Source organism: Parambassis ranga, chromosome 3 (genome assembly GCF_900634625.1).
Source record: "Parambassis ranga chromosome 3, fParRan2.1, whole genome shotgun sequence".
NCBI classification, from domain to species: domain Eukaryota; kingdom Metazoa; phylum Chordata; class Actinopteri; family Ambassidae; genus Parambassis; species Parambassis ranga.
This window is the reverse complement of record NC_041024.1, coordinates 10,428,497-10,447,924: the sequence shown is the minus strand read 5'-3', so window position 1 is coordinate 10,447,924 and position 19,428 is coordinate 10,428,497. Positions and strand designations below refer to the sequence as shown.

At 40.1% G+C, this 19,428-nt stretch overlaps 1 protein-coding gene across 1 annotated transcript; it reads left to right on the top strand.

Annotated features, from left to right (window-relative positions):
- The first annotated feature begins 5,327 nt into the window (after positions 1-5,327).
- gas2b (growth arrest-specific 2b) lies at positions 5,328-17,321 on the top strand. The gene is made up of 8 exons (XM_028402076.1): positions 5,328-5,603; positions 8,961-9,213; positions 9,901-10,010; positions 10,305-10,446; positions 11,467-11,530; positions 11,683-12,235; positions 12,326-12,433; positions 16,151-17,321. Exons 2-8 carry the CDS (start codon positions 8,991-8,993, stop codon positions 16,367-16,369), a joined length of 1,419 nt encoding a protein of 472 aa, XP_028257877.1. The 5' UTR covers positions 5,328-5,603; positions 8,961-8,990; the 3' UTR covers positions 16,370-17,321.
- Positions 17,322-19,428: the final 2,107 nt, after the last annotated feature.

Sequence of the window (19,428 nt, the reverse complement as noted above, 5' to 3'; positions counted from 1 at the left end):
AGCCCAAACAACTGTTCAACTCTAAGGTTTTAATGTTTCTTTTTTCAGGTGCATAATTACTAGACACTAAAATTACTTCATGCAGAGTTGAATCATCAACTTTCCTCTATTTCTCCATTGCTAACAGGCCATTGTAGGTACACTGATTCATAATGTGGAGTTAGTTCAACAACTGAAACCGACTGTTCCACATAGGCAGCAGTGCCTGTTTGATTTGCACTTTCCATTCTTCACAGTCCAACATCATGCAGCTTGAAACGTGAGAATGGAGTTTGAGCTGAGAGACGTAAACTACAACCAGAAAGTTTATACTCAGTTTAAAACCACTATAAAGTACTCGACACTTTTGCCCATAAAGCCTGCTAAAATATGATACAAAAATACTATGACAACAAACAGTAATAAAAATTTTGAAATCTTAAATTCTGTACAATCAGGTTCTATGATTATGTCTGAACAAGAACACAATAAAGGTGATCTTATAAGATCCTATTTTGTCCACATGCATTATAGCAGATTTTGCCCTAAACCAGCAGAAAGACTCAAAAATGAAAATGATATGAGGTGATGTAAGAGAGCCAAGCAGGGCACATTTCACAGACTGTAACAAACAGTTAAGATGATGCAAAATGAAAGACAAAGTTATTCTATTCAGTAGTTGTTAGGCTGGACTAATGTCGCGATAAACAAATGCTGTAATGGACAGAAAACCACTTTTCTACCAAAACCTTTTTTTCCTTTTGTGCTCACTTGACAGTCACATTGCTGTGTGTTTGATACTAAAAGGGTATGAGGTTGCATGTTGTATTGATTAATAGGTGTGTATTTTTCTGTATGCCCTTGCCTATTTTTCTTTTCTATGCATCTTTTGTCCATGTTTCTGAAACTGAGGCGAGTTGCTATGGAGACCGGGATACATGTTGTAAAAAGGAAGTGGCAAAAGAAAGAAACATGGTTGTCAGGAGACACTCTAAGCCCACAAGGTCTGAGGCTGAAAGAGCAAGATTTTTGTTCACATTTATTTCTTTTTACTGAAATCTACTATGACTTATGAAATTACAAGACAGCAAATTTACAGAAACAAGACTTCTGTTGTGCAAATTAGAATAAAATCATTAAGATCTAATTATGCTCATGATAAACCTTTTTTCATCACCCCACAAAGACTGGCTGAGGGTACGATCTTTCATGTGTTGACAGGGGTTAAGCGACTCGCCAGTGATAATACAGCCATTTCAGGCACTCCATCACTTGATAATTACATTACAGTGCTACTCCATTGCTTCCACTCGCTTCTGGTAATCTTGTTAAAATCCAAGTGATTGGAATCACTGTGACAGAGACGAATGACAGCAAGCCAGCCGCCAGTGGAGCTGAGTCCTCTCCATGTCTGCCTAAAGGTTTTGAAGTGCATTAGGCTTTTGTCAGATAATCATGGAGCAACATAGGCATACAGGTACAAAAAAGCAGAGTCCGTTATTGTTCCCACAAGAAAGTCCATTTGCTGTTTGCGGTTTCAGGAGGAAGCCTGCGCAATGTTGGATTATCTGCATTTGTTTTAAATGCAGACACATGTGAAATCACTACACAATGGCTGCGCCCTACTCCATTAAAAGTAAACATGGCTCCCTTTTCATCTTTTTAGTCTGGTATCAAAGGCTTGTGATCAAGTTGCTATGCTGCCCTCTGCTGTCCATTTGTTAACACTTCAGAGAAACCATTGTGGTTTTGATGCTGGTTTATTTTCTATAGAAAATAGCAAAAATATACAGCGTAAATAAATCAGTTTTTTATGTTTCAAACTCAGAGGTAAAGTACAGTAATTTCCTGGCTGTGCTTCCAGACTGGCTCCACATTTAGAGGCTTCAGTGTGACAGGTAGTTTAATTAAAGCAAAGGTCTGCCCTGCAGCTACTGACCGCCTGGCCTGCCAGCCTGAGCTGAGGAAACCCGCATTCATTTGTCATGTGCAAGACTGGCTGACATATTATTTATTAGTCATTTATATGAACATCGCACAGCCACACACCCGCCGACAGGCTGTGACAATGAGACATGCTTGTGATCACTATTCAGACACAATAACAAGCTTTCCATCACATTAAATTGCTTTGAGATTAAGAAAAGGAACTCCCTTTCCTTTTTTGGAATCCTTTCAAATCACTTTTGAAAATATTTTAGACTGAACGAGTCAGAGAGACATGGTTTTTACAACACGCATCACTTGTGTAAACAACCACATGAAAATATCTTTACATTACACTGTCCATGGCTCATAAATGTCCCATAGGCTTCTTATAATCAGTTTTTGTCTCCATTACCAGCTTGCTCTAATCAAATTCCTGCAATGCCACAGAATATAAACATTATACAACTGTCTAGTTCATCATGACCAGTACCCTGACCCTGTACAATTAAACTATAACCTCTAAAACAATGTTTACACCTGACTAAGATCTAAAATATTATAACTGTATTATAAAAAAAACACATCTTGCCAACAGCAGCACAGACACAATATATTCAATTAAATGAAGGCACCTCATTTCACCTCAAAATATCTGCTTTAATCTGACAGAATGATAAAACACTTGTGAGTCTCTAATAAGTGTGTCCCCATCTGATGGGCCTTGGGTCCTCTTGACCCAGGGGACCAATTTGAGTGGTACACAGCACATGGTGCCGTGCTGAATTATCCCCCCCTCGCCTTCCCTCCCCTCCACCATTGCAGAGGGGATAAGAGGGAGGTGGATTAGGGTTCAGTTGTCTTGGCAACCCAAGATGCCATCTGTCATGTGTGTGCTGATCCACATCATGTAGCTGAGACATTGTTTTAATTCAATCAATGCCAGACAGACCTGCTGGTAAAATACAAGATGTCATGTCACCATGATTTAACTAAGCTAAGAAAAAAGAAACATAAAATAAGGCAGCTTTATCTTTAAAGTGTTTTGACAAAAAGGAAACGGTGCTGTCTGGCTTCATTTTACAATCCAGACTGTGTTCCAGATGCGGACTGACTATTTATTAACTCTGTGGGTGCTTCTGAGTCATTGTTAAAACAGTTTAACAGGTCTTTAAAACATCATCAGTATGTCCGCCATACCTTACCTGCTCAAAGGCCTCTATAACAGAGACAGGATGTGAATCACACACAGTCACAGCAAAACACAGTTCATTTAACTCTGTGCTGGATTTTTTTTCTCTAATAATGTAGAATGTGGGTACAGCGTAAAGTGAGACTTATGCACCAACATATACAATCGTTAATATATTCACAATAGCATAGGTCAGATGAATGCTAACCAGTGAAAATGAGCAGGATGGCAGCAGGGAGGTGTGCTTATGAAGGCAGAGGGGAGTGTCTGATAGGCGAAGCGACATGAGGGACTTGTCCCCTGAGAGAGCCTGCAAATGAACCAACAACCACACCTGGGACTACACACACACACGCACACGATATAAGAATACTGCTTCCACCACCTGACTGATTGAGGCCCTGAAGCTGCTTTCTGTTTCTTAATAAAAAAAAACACCATATCCTTTTGAGGAGGTGTAATTAAGACCCAGTCCCTTCTGGCAGCAGTAATTAAAATATTATAATGAGATAAAAAATGGCAGAACAGATATTTGTTGCTGATGCAGATAATGAGTCGGTGAACTGTGGTAGCACACTGGGGGTTATTGGTTAAGCAGGTAAGCAGCATCAGAACAAGTCTTATAACGGTGTATTAAATTGATGAAGAGAAAACTGGGTCAAAAGTTGTTTTTTTTTCATTACAGACTTCCCATCAGAGAACACAGCTCCTTTTCTGAATTAAACATATGCAGGATGTAAATGTGCATATCCAGTATAGTAAGTGCAACCGTGCACTGGTGCTGCAGTACATTATGGTTATTATGTGCGATGCAGAGATTATGTAATCCATGTGGGAGATTAGAAAAACTGGCTATAAATATTACAGTTTTCACCAAGTGGCTACAGATATAGTCGTTCAAATAGTCACATGAGAATGGAACTAAAATCAAAAACCACCCCAGCACCACCCTCACTCCACTTCTTTGTTTGCTAAGGATGGCCTCAGAGAGAGCTTTCAAATAACCTATGGTGACCTCACAAAGGGTGAATCTATCTATCTATACAATCCATAATTTTTCAGAGCCGTTCTCAACATCAGAACCACTCAGAGTAGTAAAAAACAATAAAAAACTATTTACTATTAAACTATTTATACTAGTTGACAAAGGAGAACACACTTTCCACTACAGACAAATGCTAGATGTTAGAGGATCTTATATCGAAAGACAGCAGATTATTAGTCAAATATAACCGATGGTTTGTTTGTTTGTTTATCTGTGGTCAGGAGGAAAACAGGAAATATTTCTAAGTTGTGTAGCCTATAGGTCGTTAGGCTAACAGGAGAATTTGCCAAGAAATGCACACATATGCATACAAACACGAACATAAACAGTACCATAAGAGGCATTAGATGACTACAGATTATGCAGACGAATAAAACACAGACTTACCACTGGAAGTCTTCAGAAGCAAACGAAGTGTTGATATGTCTGAGCACGAAGGTGACTTTAAACACCCGACCCAGCAGGTTAGCTGCGCTCACTTGTAGGTTTCAGTCACACTACACTCAGTCACAGTCGGTTCAGGTTTAAACTGTATTCCCGTGCTTACAGAGGAAAAACTAACTCTTCAACGCTTCCGCATCCATGTTTGACTACTAGCCGGAACGGTTTACGAAGACTGCGCACGGGCTACCAGGAAGTAGAAGTAAGGTCAAGGGTTCAGCGCGCAACGCGCCTATTGGTCCAATCAAATCACATGTGCGGATGTCATTAATATTAAACAGTTTCATTCATGTAACCGGTGTTTAATCTTAGAAACTACAGTTAATGCGTGTATACAATGTATTACCTGACGCGCTCCTGATTTATTCCGTACACCAAACATTTTCATCATCTAACAACAATAGGTTGACACTAATCTAGCAGTGTGGGTAGTCTGTCTCTCCAATCCAGATCATTTATTGACCTGTAACTAAATGTCTAAAACTTTCTTTAATATAATTAATAAACAATTTGTAATCAAAGTTGTTATATAGTAAATCTTTTGCAAGTTGATTTTTTTGATTTGCAGCGGCGCAATGTGTGGCTATGGAAACAAAGTTTGCTTCCTGTCAGTTGTTGAAATCAGCAGTTTACATAAAAAGTTCAGAGTATAGCTAATGATTACACACATACTCACCTTTTTTGGTGTTTCATATTGATTTTTTTTCCCCTAAAACTATATATTGTTCTCAAAACGTGTGTTGAAGAACCGTGAAGAACCGCTGGGGCGTTTTTTTTTTCTTTTTCTTTTTTTGAGGTTGCGAGTCGACGCCACAAACTTGCAGGCGTGTACAGCATAGTTTGTTTTAAAAGTGACGGCCCCTGTTTCACTGTTGTGTACTTACATGTGGCGAAGCTGCAGGGCGATGAACATCTGGTTGTAAGTGATGTGTGCATGTGTGTGAGGGGGGAGAACACGGCGCTGCGAAGAAAGTTTTATGAGGAAAGGACATCTATAGAAGAACCTTGCATTTAGAGTTTGTAAGTACATTTTACATTTTAATAACCGCTGAACTTGATGTTGACAGTGGTTGTGTTGCTGGTGAAGCATGTCTAATACGTCTTTCACAATTAATATGCTATATAACGTGTTTTGTCCTGAGTTTACTTCGTTTTTATTGCATCATATGTGTTTTAATGTGGGTCAGTGATCACAGGTTTTGTTGGATATAAACTGCATTGCTTTAGACAGAGGTAACAGGAGTTTTTAAATGTGGAATAAGACATTTAAAAACACGTTATATTCATTTGTTCTGCACTTTTTTAATTTCTTTTTGTACAAACGTGTTTTAAAGTACTTTTGTCAGTGAATGTAAAATTTGTGTTTTGTAAATCTCATTTAAGCTTAGTTGATCAGTGCAGATAAAAAAAAAGTCCAACGTTCATTGTGTCATGGGGTCAGAACTTCTGTTCTGAGATGCTTGTAGTTTATTTGACTCTTCTCAAAAACAATCAATGGATTTTTTGTTTAAACTTGGTGCCAAAAAATGTATTTTATTGTGTTTTCACTGGAGTTGGAGTACAGTACCTTGCCACTGTTCAGACAGCAGGCGATGGACCCTTCCATCCTGTGTTGATATGAGGTTTATTTAGTCTAGAAGCCACAGGGTGAGAACGAAGCTATAGTTGAAACCTACACCTCCACTGTGCAGTTCAATGAAGTCAGTGCCTTTTATTCATTCACTAGTTTAACATTACATCTTTTAAGCTGCTCAATCCAAAAAGTGACACCTTAGACAGTCTCACAGAGTGCTTCTGGACACTTGCAGTGATTTATCTTGCATATTATGAATAGTTCTTTCAAATAGTTGACAAGCCTGCAGGTTACATTGACAGCAAAGTTCAATTTTACTGAAATTCACTTGCAGAAACAGCACTATTTTCTGCAAGTTCTCTGCTTCCAAATTTTTGCAGAGTAAACATGAGAGCTGTGCTGCCATGTAAGGAGAGGAAATTTTGTTAACTAGTTGTGAAGTTAGCTGTTTACCTGACACAAGCTTTGGTTTCATTCTCTGGAGACACCGAAGCTGTGCTGAAGGCAGCATGCACCCAAATCATCAATCACGCTGTCATTTTACATATAGGCTGCACATGTTCAGGTATTCAGTTCATTTCTACAGCTCGGATCCATCATTTTACACACATCTTTCAGGCAGGCAGGTGTGTAATTTTAGCTGTTTCCCTGTAATAGCCGGTTAGGCTGTGAAGATCCCAGCTTTCATTGGAAAACACAATTAGAGGCTGTGAAATGCCACTGAAGCAAATCTTACTTCAGAAGCATTAAAGGTTGCGCAAAGTAAATGAAGTGGAATAGAAACACTGATACATGCATGGACCTGTGTGTTTGTGTGCAGAAATGTGTGTGTTTGTCTGCAGGAATATAAAGGCTGCCAGTGTCTGAGAGCTGGGCCACTGGCTGACCTTTGCCTTCCCTTCCCAGCAGAGCCATCCTGTAGCAGAGGTGTGAATATTGCACCTGGATGTTTCATTAGAGACAGAGGCTCTCATGCCCTGCTGCTCAACCTGTAAACCAGCCACCACCTTGGCACACTGTGCCCTCTACATATACCTTATTGTCCCTGTCTCACATCTGCAAAACCCACATTTCACTCTGTCCACTCAGAGCTGTAACATCCTCACATTCATCACACTCAGCCAGAAGCCAGAATTCACTGACAAACATAGACTTTGTCCGACTTCCTGTACATGTTTTTCAGAGCAAGGTGACAACAAACTATTCTTTAACTATTTAATACACCTCTGCTGCCAGTCATAAAACAAAGATAAACTCAAGATAAAGTTTTAGAAATAAGATTTTTCTTGCCATGTTCGAGGCCCGATTTGAGTGAAATGTTTCTTAATCTGTGTGGTTTGAATCCGCACAATGAATCTGCACAATGAGATTGATACATCCTGATGACTTTGAGATCCCCATTACTTATGACAGGTTACATGTACGTAGTTAGCAAATTGCTTGCTTACAGGGCTGTTGATGCAAATGACCAACATGTTTTGACAAAGAAAAAAAACACAGCATTTGTTCAATAAAACGGCAGATATGACACATGGTTAAATTTCTGCTAATGAAACATGCCATCTTCCTGGTAAAGATGGGCTGAAAAGACTAAGAATAACATCGGCCCTTTGGTAAAATGCCAGCCAGTTTGAAGATGCAGCAAAAAATTAAATCTTAAATCACAACACAGTGTCCTGGGTCAAAGTCAGCCTGATCTCAGCAGGCAGGATGGCGACAGTGCATGAATTTTTAAGATTTTTGCCTTTGCAGTATCATCCAGCAGGATAATGTGTTCACATTCCTGCCATTTTACTTTGTAACATGAATGTAAAAACCTCAAAAAAAGATTTAATTGCTACCTCTATATAATACATATATGTATATTGTATATAATGTAATTTCCCTTTCTTTGCAGCTTCAAATGAGCTGATCTGCTGCCCACACCTTAAAAAAACCCTGCTCCCACCCATCAACCTGTGTTGTTTTAATGGATTTCATAATCAAACTTTAAATTCAGTCATCCGGCACAAATGGAGCCTCTGTCTCTGTACTGTACATTACTCAGCAGACCCAGTGACCCAGTGCATATGCTGTCGTCTTAATTCCAGCTGATTAGCAGCAGCGAGTATTACTGGCAGTCAGAGCATGTCTCTGCATGGGTCTGAGCTTTATGATGGAGACTGCTCTGGGAACAGGACAAATGAGCCATGCAGCACCACCAGGAGACTGGCTGCGGCTGTACATCTTATTAAACACAAGCTGCCTGCAGTCAGTCAGTTTAATCCCTTTGATTAATGATTGTGTGTATTGTTTGGTTGTGGGTATAATGGATGTTGGTGTTGAAAGGAGTGCAAAGGTTCTCAACATGTGTTGTTTTTGTACATTCACTCCAAAAGAACGCCCAGTGATTACCCTGAAAAACCATTATGTTTTGGTTATTTAGTCTTTCAACAGTGGTTCAACAGATTTTGAAATTTGCTCACTTATTTGTCAGTATAACCTCATTTTCATACTGTAGTAGTCTTTTCTTAGTGTCTGCTCTCAGTTTGTGTAAATATGGGGAGTTTCATCAGTTAGTGTTGCAGAACTTAGGTGGATTTTTCATCAAGGGAAGATACTTCTGATTATCTCTGGAAGATATGTGTTTTTTACTGCTAGGACTACCAGGAGGAATGCATCCTGGAAATTGCTTACACGCAGGTTCATATGAGTTATATTTTCCTTTGTGTTGATATGCTTAGTAGGCCTGATATTTTCTTTCAACAAATTTTCTTTAAGATGATAGCACGATTGAAACTGTCATCAATGATTTGGTCCACCAGGGTTAATCAAACACCAGCCGGAGCTAAAGGATGGACAGTGAAGTGGAAGCAGTGAACACCAGCCTTGACGCTCTTCTGAGCCCGAGGCACCTTACCGGGTTGGGGATGAACTGTCTTCTTTCACCAAAGTACAGACACTCAGGGCCGGGCCTCGCCAATCCTCAGGAGTATCACCAGTGGCTGCCTTACCGCCATGACGCCAGCCTGCTGCCCATGAAGGAAGACCTGGCCTTCTGGCTCAACACCTTGATGAGTGAGATAATTTTCTTTTAATGCAAAAAACTACAGATTATAATTTGTCTTCCACCCAACAGATTGAGTTTGTCATTAGGACTTTTGAAGGTGGCAGAACACAGCTGTCAACACACAGACACATTAACCTACTTATCCCAAATCCTTGAAAAGCCTCTGTGGGACTACAAGTAAAGGGAAGTTTCTTCCAACTTCACAACATTTTGTGCATCTGCACGTGTCGCAACCTGTCGGCAGATGTCTGGAAAGTGACTTAAAAAGGAGGATTTTGATGTTACAGCAGAGAAAAAGGGAAAATATGTCAACAGCTTGTGGCTCAGTGAGCGTGATTTGTCTCTAAACACAGAAGTGATAATATTAGCTCCAGTTGTGGTTTGTTACAACTAAAGCTAATTATTTGTTGTGCCTTGAAAGCTTTTCTCAGAGGAGGCCTTCCTGTGGCTGTTCGTGGTATTTGTGGTTTTGTGTAAAACAAAACGATTAATCAGGAAGTGTGTTGCATTTGTCGACGATGTCGATGACATGTAATCCTATAAAGGGCTGCTTTGTATTAGATTATTCTGAATTAGTATCATTATTAGAGAATCCTGATGAGACCAGTTCTTTCTAGTGGATCAACAATTAGACTTTTTGTGATGTGAAAACACTTACTTACTTACTGTAGCATGTTGCTTTTATTCCTCTTCAGGTGCGGACTTGACAGCAGACAGTCTGATGGAGAGGTTAGATAATGGTGCTCTCCTCTGTCAGCTGGCACAGCAGCTCCAGGAGAAAATGATTCATGCCAACAATGGCAAGGTACGGCAACACAACACGAGACATGGCTTCACACTACAGTTCTTCTTTTAAAACCATGCAATATAAAACACATAGTCCATGAAGGCACCTGAGGCCTAAAATTCCAGGAAATAACATGCTATAAAAACTAAAACATGATCTTGTTGCGTAGGTGACATGCTGTGCAGATTTTAAACTGAACTCAATGAACACAAAAAACAAGCACATGTCCTGATGTCTGTATCCTAAAGCACACAAACTAGCGTGTATTCATGAATGTTTAACTCACCTGCTCTGATTTTATGTTACAAACAGCCTTTTACGAGAAGAGTGATTCACTGGCGAGATAATGCAACTTCTGGATCATTTTTTGCCCGAGACAACACAGCCAACTTCCTGTACTGGTGTCGAAAGATTGGTGTTGATGAGGCTTACCTTTTTGAGTCTGAGGATTTGGGTGAGTTTAGACCGGAGGTGGCCTGTCACACAATGGCTCTGACCTTCTTTTTACCACTAAAACGAAGTGTGTGTTGCTACATGTACAGTATGACAGTAGTGTCCTGGAACAACTTAGAACTGTTTCTATGCACTTATGTATTTGAATCATTCTGCCTGTATGAGAACAGTAATTCCTTTTTTAATCATTCTCTTTCTTCTAAATCTCTTCCTTGTCATTTATTGTTTCCACCTCAGACTTAGTGGCTTGTGTCTGAACATGTTGTGTCAAAAAGTAATACATCCTAATGCATTTCTAAATAAATAAAACATTCAGTTCTGATGAGGGAACCTAGCAAATATCAGATGAGCTGGTACTAGCCACTAACCTTTGTTTGACTACTTTGGTTAGCTTGTTGCGTTTTATATGTGTCTATATCACTAAACATACTTTGCTCCATGCAGTTCTGATACTGGGGCATGTCTATGCATGGTGACTGATGCGTGAGAATGATAATGTGCAGGTTAATCCCCACAAACAATGACCTACCCCCCCAGACTAACCTACTTTGCTTGACTAATTGAGTGACGAGATAGGTACACTTAACTGTACTTGACAGGTCTCTGTCCACAGTCTCAGTGACAGGAGGATACAGATAATATTATTTTTCTTCTCTTTCATTCTGTGGATAGCAATTAAATTCCTATACATGAATATAATTGTGCTTTATTTAACAAATATAGTGGATAAATGTAAGGGTTTTCTCAGTGTGCAGAGCCCGTGTGGAGCTGAAGGCAGGAGAGCTGGAATTGTTGATCTGGCTTTGGAGCCCTCATGCCCTCAGCTGCATGCATTCAGAGCCCACAGGAATTCCAGCTCAGCTTCAAAAGATAGAGATGCACAATAGAGACAGAGTGACTCCTGAAATGTGCTCCGGTTCTCTTTTGACAGAAGTTTATCTCCGGAAGCATCTTTCCTTTCAGACGAGTCTCAATTCATATCTGCCCCTTCCTTTGTTTGTCATGCATGTGCTGTGTGAAGTCCTCCACAAACAACCCAGGGAGGTGTGCCTGTGCCTGATGGAGCTTGGACGGATTGCTGCCAGGTAAGTAGACCTGTACCCACCCATGGAAAAAAAACTGAGGTAACTGAAACATGTGTTCACTCTTAAGTGACTGTTGAAAATTGAAAATTATTATTATTATTATTATAAGGTTGATTTATCCATAATATATTCTTGTTAAATCTTGCTTTCAGGTATGGAGTGGAACCACCAGAGCTGGTGAAGTTGGAGAGAGAAATAGAGAGGGAAGAGGCGGGGTGCCTATCTCCATCATCCCCTCTCTTTTTTTTTCCTCCCTCATCATTGTATTCACCATCATCCCTCCCCCCAGTCCTCTCCCCCTCTCCTCCACCTGCTCCCCTCACTCCAAGCACAACCTGTCTGTCTGAACCCCTCGCTGCCTCCTTCGCCTCTGATCTTCCATCAGCCACAACAAACCCAGTACCTGCATGTTTATCCCCTCCTCAGTCCTCCCTGTCAGCCTCTAACCCTTGTACAACCACAGCCTCAACACAAACACCTTTGTTCTCATCATCCCGCACCACCAACGCATCTACTCCACCGTCAGGTCCTTCACAAGGCCAAACCCTGGCATCCACTGCTGAAGTCTGCTCCCTTGCAATAAACGGTCACACTGCCATAGGCACATCTCCCATCGCCTCCCCACCTGCAGTCATCACACCTCGTTCATCCAACAAATCCAAAAGCCGGAGGAGTACAGGAACCAGCAACATTTTGGATGATATTGTGTGTATTTTATTTCCACATAGGGTTTTGAATTGTTAAAGCTGTTGAAATTTTTTTTTTTAGTTGATTTGTCTTCACTGTCTGTTCCAGGTGAGAAACATCATTGAAAATCCTCCCTGCAGCTGTCCCACCAGGTTCCTTGTTGAGAAACAACCTAAAGGGTGCTACCGTGTTGGGGATAAAGTTCTGTATATACGGGTGAGTGTGCAAATGCTAGCACTGGCATCTAGACTCTTCTAAATAAAATCATTAGCATGTGATTTTTTTAATAGGTAATGTTTTTACTTAACATTTTTAAAATACATTTAGTTACGTTTTATTATCTGTTTTCAACAAATTCTACATTTAAAGTGGTAAATAAATGATGAAAAGGATGTATGGCACAATAACACACATAAATTTAGACTTAATGTTTGGCCAATGAATATGCGTCATAGATGCTCCCAAACATAATGACATGTGAGGTGCGAAGGCCCTCAGGTTATTAATCAACAGTTGAGTCAGCAACAAGTGCAGTGTGTCAGAGTGACAGATTTGCAATCAGTCAGGATGGAGACGTTGGTGCCTTTCAGCCTCCCTGAGTCATGATCCACCCGTATGCGTCTGTATGAAGGCGCAAGGAAGGAGAGGCAGGGTTGCTTGGCAACCAGTGGTCGGGATAAGACTGGGCTGACAATGATTGTATTCAGTACATAGACCTTCAGTGGAGAGTTCAAACCTGGGGGGAAAAACAAACACGTCTCTTTCAGGAGGATTCTGCAAAGATTATGACCCTGGTGTGTGGTTTAAATGGCAGCTCACTGGGGAGTCAGAGCACATCTATGTGGGGAGGAGTGTGGAAGGGTTTCACTACACATCCATCCATATATGTGTATAGCTTAGTGTGTATAGTGTTGATGGACTGTACATTGTGGGAAGTTATTCAAAAATATGCACAAAGTATTAACACTGTTGGTCATTTATGTTCATCATTTTTTGAAACCTATTAAAACCCCATTGAGCCAGCACTCACTAAACTGGTAATCAGTGCCGTTGGCGCAGCTACGTTTTGACTGGTTGACAGACGACATATTTTTACTACCCATTTAGAAAATAATGCTCCCCTTGCAGTCATGGAACACCTGTTTCTGTTCAGCAGACCTGTCAGGGAGACAGGAATATGTGTTTGAACACTACATCAAAGAGACTCGACGCAATAAAGATGTGATAACCTGAGCATGTTATGGATAGAAAGGAATATAAACCAAAAAAATTCAATGAGGACAATAAAAAAACATTAAATTTTTATGTTAGTATCAGAAGTATATGTTTTAGCTAGTGCTATGCAACATTGCAGATTCAGGTTTTCTCTAAAACTCTGTGTGGATCGGTCAGGTTTCAGAAATAACTGCTAGTTTGTAGTCTGCCCCCTTCTCTTTTCTCCTGACAAGCAAACACACCTCAGCCCTTTGAATATTGCGATACCCAATCCATTACCTTGAAGCTCACCATTCCCTACACGTGTGCAGGGAAACACACTATAAACCTCATTTACCATGTACCACGTTAACCCCCCCATGCTGCTCCTTGGAGAATGTTCCATTCATTGTGTATAGACCTTTTTTTTAAAGAGCAGATACTATTGATTACAGCGACAAAGTCATTAGCAAGGGGGTTTAATCAGACAGCTTGTTAATGGGCGACTAAGCATGACCGCCCCTCCTCACATGTAAACTTTCTACCCCCCCACCCCTCCTTCCTTTTCTATTCCCTCTGGAGACCATTCAATCACGGTGGCCATGGAGTGCTCCACCATTCTTTGGTGTTAAAAAAGAGGAAGGCTTTTCTTTCTTCTCTGCGCCCAATTAGGCTCTCCTCCAGCTTTGTAGTAGCATGTCCTGCCTGACTGTATGCAGAATGAAAAGACATTAAAACACTTCACAAATCATACTCCATCAGGTCTGTGGCTATCTAAAAGATAGACACACATACACACACACAACAGACTGGATATATTTGAGAAAAATTGACAAAACCAAGAATGTTTTTCCTGCCTTCAGCACCAGATTTCAAGAAAAAAATCCCTTCATTATTCTCCTTTGACTGTCCTTGAGTCAGAAGAAGCTTTTTTTCCTGTGATGCTAATGATAAGAGTTGAGCAGGTCTGTTATGTGCTGTGTATCAAATCATATCAACGTTATTGATGAGGGTGCATTAGCTAACCACTGGCCCGGAGCCATGAGGACAGCTTGCTAGTCTTATACGCCCTTTTATTTAATGGAAAATCTCACTGAGTTCAGTATGTCTCAAGTGTGAAGAAACTAAATTGTGGAAGGAGAAAAAGTAAAAAAATAATATGTGTCCAATATATTAGTTTGTCTCTACTGTAAAATTTAGGTATTGCATCAAAAGCAGTGGATATGGCTAAAGCCTGCCCCCTACTGGCAAGGGCTCAGATGACCTCTCTTTCTTAGAGTACTCTCATGCATGTTTCAGCAGGAGAGGAAAGAGGGAATCAATGAAGCTGCCAGGGAGGCCACAAGGGAACCCAGGCGGTAGTTTATGGGCTGCAGACGTAGCACACTCTGTACAAAGACATGGATGTAGGGAGTGGGGGAGCGTATTAGAGACAGAAATACAGGAGTCTGCTTGACAAAGTAGACTTGTGTAGAATTCTCCACCAAAGAAAGAAGCTAACTTTGTGCTTTCTTTACATGGTCAGGCAACTGCTTTAAAGGTGTGGTTGTTTGTAATGTACAGTACACTGTATCAGCAGAAACAAACATTACAAGAAGGTGTTGATTTATGTTAATTTAATGTTAAAAAAAAACAAACTAGACATTTACAGCTTAATTACATGTTGAACAAATGCATTTAAATATTACAGAACATGGGGTGAACCGGCTAAAAAAGACACACTGTGTGAATACAAACAAAAGAATTTGAAATTCATCTGTGGAGGCCTGAATTTTTGAGAATGAAGACCAGTCAGATTGATATTTCCTCCACGCCTGACAGGAAAGTGGTTTATTCAGGATGTTAGACTTGACCCCTGTCAACCTCAACATTTTCATCTGCAGGATGACAGCTGAGACGGGCCACGTCTGGAGTTTCCTCTATTGCTGCCTGTGTGTGTCTCCTGCTTATGAACGTGTCTGTGCTTGTACCATTGATTTTTTTTTATCTTATACACGTGACACACACCTCCCCACATAAGACGAGCAGATCTGCTTGTATTATCACATTCTTAATGGCTTCATAATGAAGGGTTTATTGGCGATAAGGCGGGAGGAGGAGGGGGGAGGTGGGGGCTGGGCCGGTGCTGACAGAACAACGGATGGCTTTGCAAGGCCTCCTGGGAATGTTAATCTCTGCTGGGAGTTGAAGGTCTGCACTCAACTCATCTCAATTTCCCCTATCTTTTTTTTTCCTTTACCAGGCTTTATATCTTGGCAGCAGTTGCCATGGCAGCAGTTGGTTTTGAGCTGTAAAGATGGCTGTCTGTAAATGATGTGTTGATTCAGATACAGCTGAAATTAGTGTTACCACAGAGACTGGATATGCAGTCATCATTATGTTTAAAACAGTGCTTGTTAGGCGGTTTGTGTTGCAGGTCTGTGTGGGTGTGTCTTTGTGCGTCACTGCATGTGTGTGCATTATATGTGGATTTGTGCTGCGTGTGTGCTCAGCTGGCGCCGTGAGGTGCTGTTTCATTTGGTTTAATGAGATTTTGACAAAGCTATCCAAGAGATCATTTGCCTTTCATAGCCACAGCTACACATGCTTGTAAATATTAAAGCAATGTGTGTGTGTGTGTGTGTCAGCTTTTTATATAATTGAGAATCCATGAAGATCCGTGCAATATATCAGCCAGAAAATATATGTTCACTTTATTTCCCACCATTCCCTCCCTGCTGTCTGCTGTCACCTCTGCAGATGCTGAATGAGCGTCATGTGATGGTGCGTGTGGGCGGAGGATGGGAGACCTTTATAAGTTACCTGCAAAAACATGACCCCTGCAGAGGAGGAGGAGTAGGAGGGCTGGTGAGCAAATCTGCGGTCAGGATCTGTCGGGACAGAGCAAAGCCACACAGTTTGAACATCTCACCTGACAGTTACATGGTGGTTGGTGCCCATTACCGTGGCAAGAAGTAGCTTCTCAGAGCAGCAGTGTGAACATTTACTTAATCACACTAAACTGTATGCGGTCAGTGATTCAACATAAGGCTGCAGTTCTGAACACGTTTACCTCAGTTTTGCAATGGACATAAGCATGCAGCAGTTTTCTACTAAATGGTATACATTTTCTGATCATCTTAGTGATACAAAAACTGAAAATCCAAACAGACACTATTGAGCCAAACCAGGTGAATACGTGTATAAGAATTTCCCTGAAATACCACAAAAGTCACTGACTTTGTGCATAATCATTAAAAAGGTATGTAGATCTGCTTCTTCCTCAGGCCACGCACTTATCAGTTATCACTTCCTTATACCAAAATATTCTTTTGTGTAGAAATAATTATTAATAATTGGTAGATCATCCATTTTCTATGCAGTCATTAGGTTTACTGCTATGTGTTTACTGTACTTTTTAGTTTTGTATATCAGACACCAAAGTTCCAGCCATAGTCCGAATGAATGATTTTCATTCAAGTATTATACAGTAATACTTGAATACACTTGTTTAAAATAAACTGTTTAAAAATTTGATTAATGATTGTATTATGTTTTGCATCGTATATTGTCTTAGAGTTAATATTGAGTAGGAAAAAAACCAAACAGACATCTAGAGTCCTCCCTCTAGATGGCACCATGTCCTCAGTGACACATGGCCAGGCCTCGCCTCTCTGCCTGCTTGGAGGAAGGTGCTGCCACACTGACATGCTGTGATGGTGTCTTACGTCGCCTGTACACTCATGTCTGAGCCGGACTGGAGATCTGTTTTCAGGTTCAACCATACAACCACGTCCCCACAGATTCAACGGTACAAAACATTCTGCTGCCTTGTCAGCCGATTCAGTCACACACTAAAATTTTTCAAGATAAAAAAAAAAAGTAGAATGAGTCACAGTGCAAAGCTGCAGAACTCAGGCAAAGACTCAGAGTCACAACATAATAATAATAATTACATGTTTTATTTCAGTAAAATAAATTAATTAAAAATGGACACAAGTTTTTCATACATTAAAAGAAACTAACTGTAATGAGTTCATGCAAGAACTGTAATGTCTTTTTTATCCTCACGTAACATCTGCAGTGGATGGAACCAGTATAAATGACTTTGTAGAAAATGATAGCTGTGCTACTGAAAGGAGCGCCACTCTAAACGGTGGCGTTTTTCACAGGGCGACTCTTATCGCACAGAGTACATCTCATAAGTTCCTCTTGAAACACAGGAAGTCGTCACTTTCAGAGGGATTTTTACAACAATTTTGAATACAACGTTACACTGTGTTGCACTCATTTGTTCTCTAAGGTTCATTGTTCTTAATGATTTGTAGATTTTGCTACTGTGTGCTACTGTTCTTCTGTATTGAGTCAATGACAAACCTTCAAAGTACAGACACTTGTTCGTGTTAGTGTTCTTGACATTTGAGATATAGGGGGGAGTGTAAATATGTGCTTTCAAATTGTAATACTTCTCCACTGCACATGTGCAGTAGCGGCATATCAGTACAGGAAAAGTAAAGATTTTCCCACCTATAATACACAAAACTAAAAACAAAAAAAAATGAAAGAGTTGTGTGCAAGTGTGCTTCAACACATTATACTTGCACCAAGTACTTATACATTACAGTTTAATGATACACGGTAATACATGTATTGCTGTGTATCAGTTTGAGTGTGAACTTATAAAACACCAAACAGATTCTGTCAACTGCCAGAACAAAGATATAAATATTTCCATGTTTATCACATGTCCCAGTTTCTGGCATAAATGTTTTCACAATAAGAGCCCATACCGTCTGACCCTGAACACATAAACATGGTAGAAACCCGAACGACGGGGTGCTTGTTACATGCTCTGATCATCTTTTGCTCCCGTTTGTGACTTTGCAAACACATACTGTATACACGCCACCTGCTTCAGGTTCACTGACTTTGATGAGACGCAGCAAAGTGCAAAGATTCAAACGCAACACCGAAGATACATTTTTTTCAATCATGCCTCAGTTAATTTCCTTGTTAATGGTGATAGTGAAAGAACCAGACAGTGTCATTAACGCACTATAACACTGTTTTTTTTTTTATTTTTGTTTTTTTTCTAAGAAAAGTAACTGAGCCATCTCAGGCAATCAAGGGTTATAAAAACGTCACCACACATGGCTGTTATATTCTTGTATCGTTTCATAAACTGAAAACAAATCAGTGACCAGGGGACAAACATAAAAATAAAAACACAATGTGGGATAAATAATGTTTTTTTTCTTTTAGAGACTCAAAATCTGTTCCATCATCCACTCCATGCACTAATACACATATTGATTACTGATTATTTTTTTACTAAGAAATTAAGGTGTGTGCCAAACTTTTCCAAGGGCTCATTTCATCTTATGGCCATTAGACACTTCAGGCCATTCAGTATGAATGTTGATCATTGAATAATTCTCCATGTGTGAATTAAAACACAAAATGAGTTTTTAATACAAGCTGTTGCTGTCAAATTACTATTTGTGCTTTTTTATGTTCCCAGCACCAAATTTGGAGGTATTTTTTTCTAAACCACAAAAGTAAGAAAATATTCCTTAAAGTTCTACATACCACTTTGTAGACTAGTACACAATGAATGTGTATTCTACTGACATAAACTATTTCAAAGTGTGACTCTGGGATCGATTACTACTTCCTAATTATCTGAGTTTGTTTTCTAGGATGTCACGTTCATATTTAGAAAAGCTATTGAACATCTAAATCATTAACACAGCGGGACATTTGACAATAGTCTTATTTTGATTCTTCCTGTTTCCACAGTCCACATTTTGGGCCAATGTCTGCCAAGGTGTGATTGAAAAGTCAGTGGCCTATGTATGAGCACTGGCTGAGAAAATGGACACCCTTAAGAGGATACATGTTTTCAAGAGTTTTTTTTCTTTTACAGTTTAAACACGTCCTCTTCACAATGCTGTTAGAAGAAGTGCCCACTCATGGTGTTACGGCAATGCATTTGATGACTCGGGTGATAAGCCCTTGAAACTGACGGAAATGTCCAT

Coding starts and splice junctions, on each gene's coding strand:
- gas2b (XM_028402076.1), top strand. CDS start 8,991: ATGGACAGTGAAGTGGAAGCAGTGAACACCAGCCTTGACGCTCTTCTG. Junction 9,214..9,900: donor CTGGCTCAACACCTTGATGA/GTGAGATAATTT, acceptor ATTCCTCTTCAG/GTGCGGACTTGACAGCAGAC. Junction 11,531..11,682: donor CTTGGACGGATTGCTGCCAG/GTAAGTAGACCT, acceptor TCTTGCTTTCAG/GTATGGAGTGGAACCACCAG.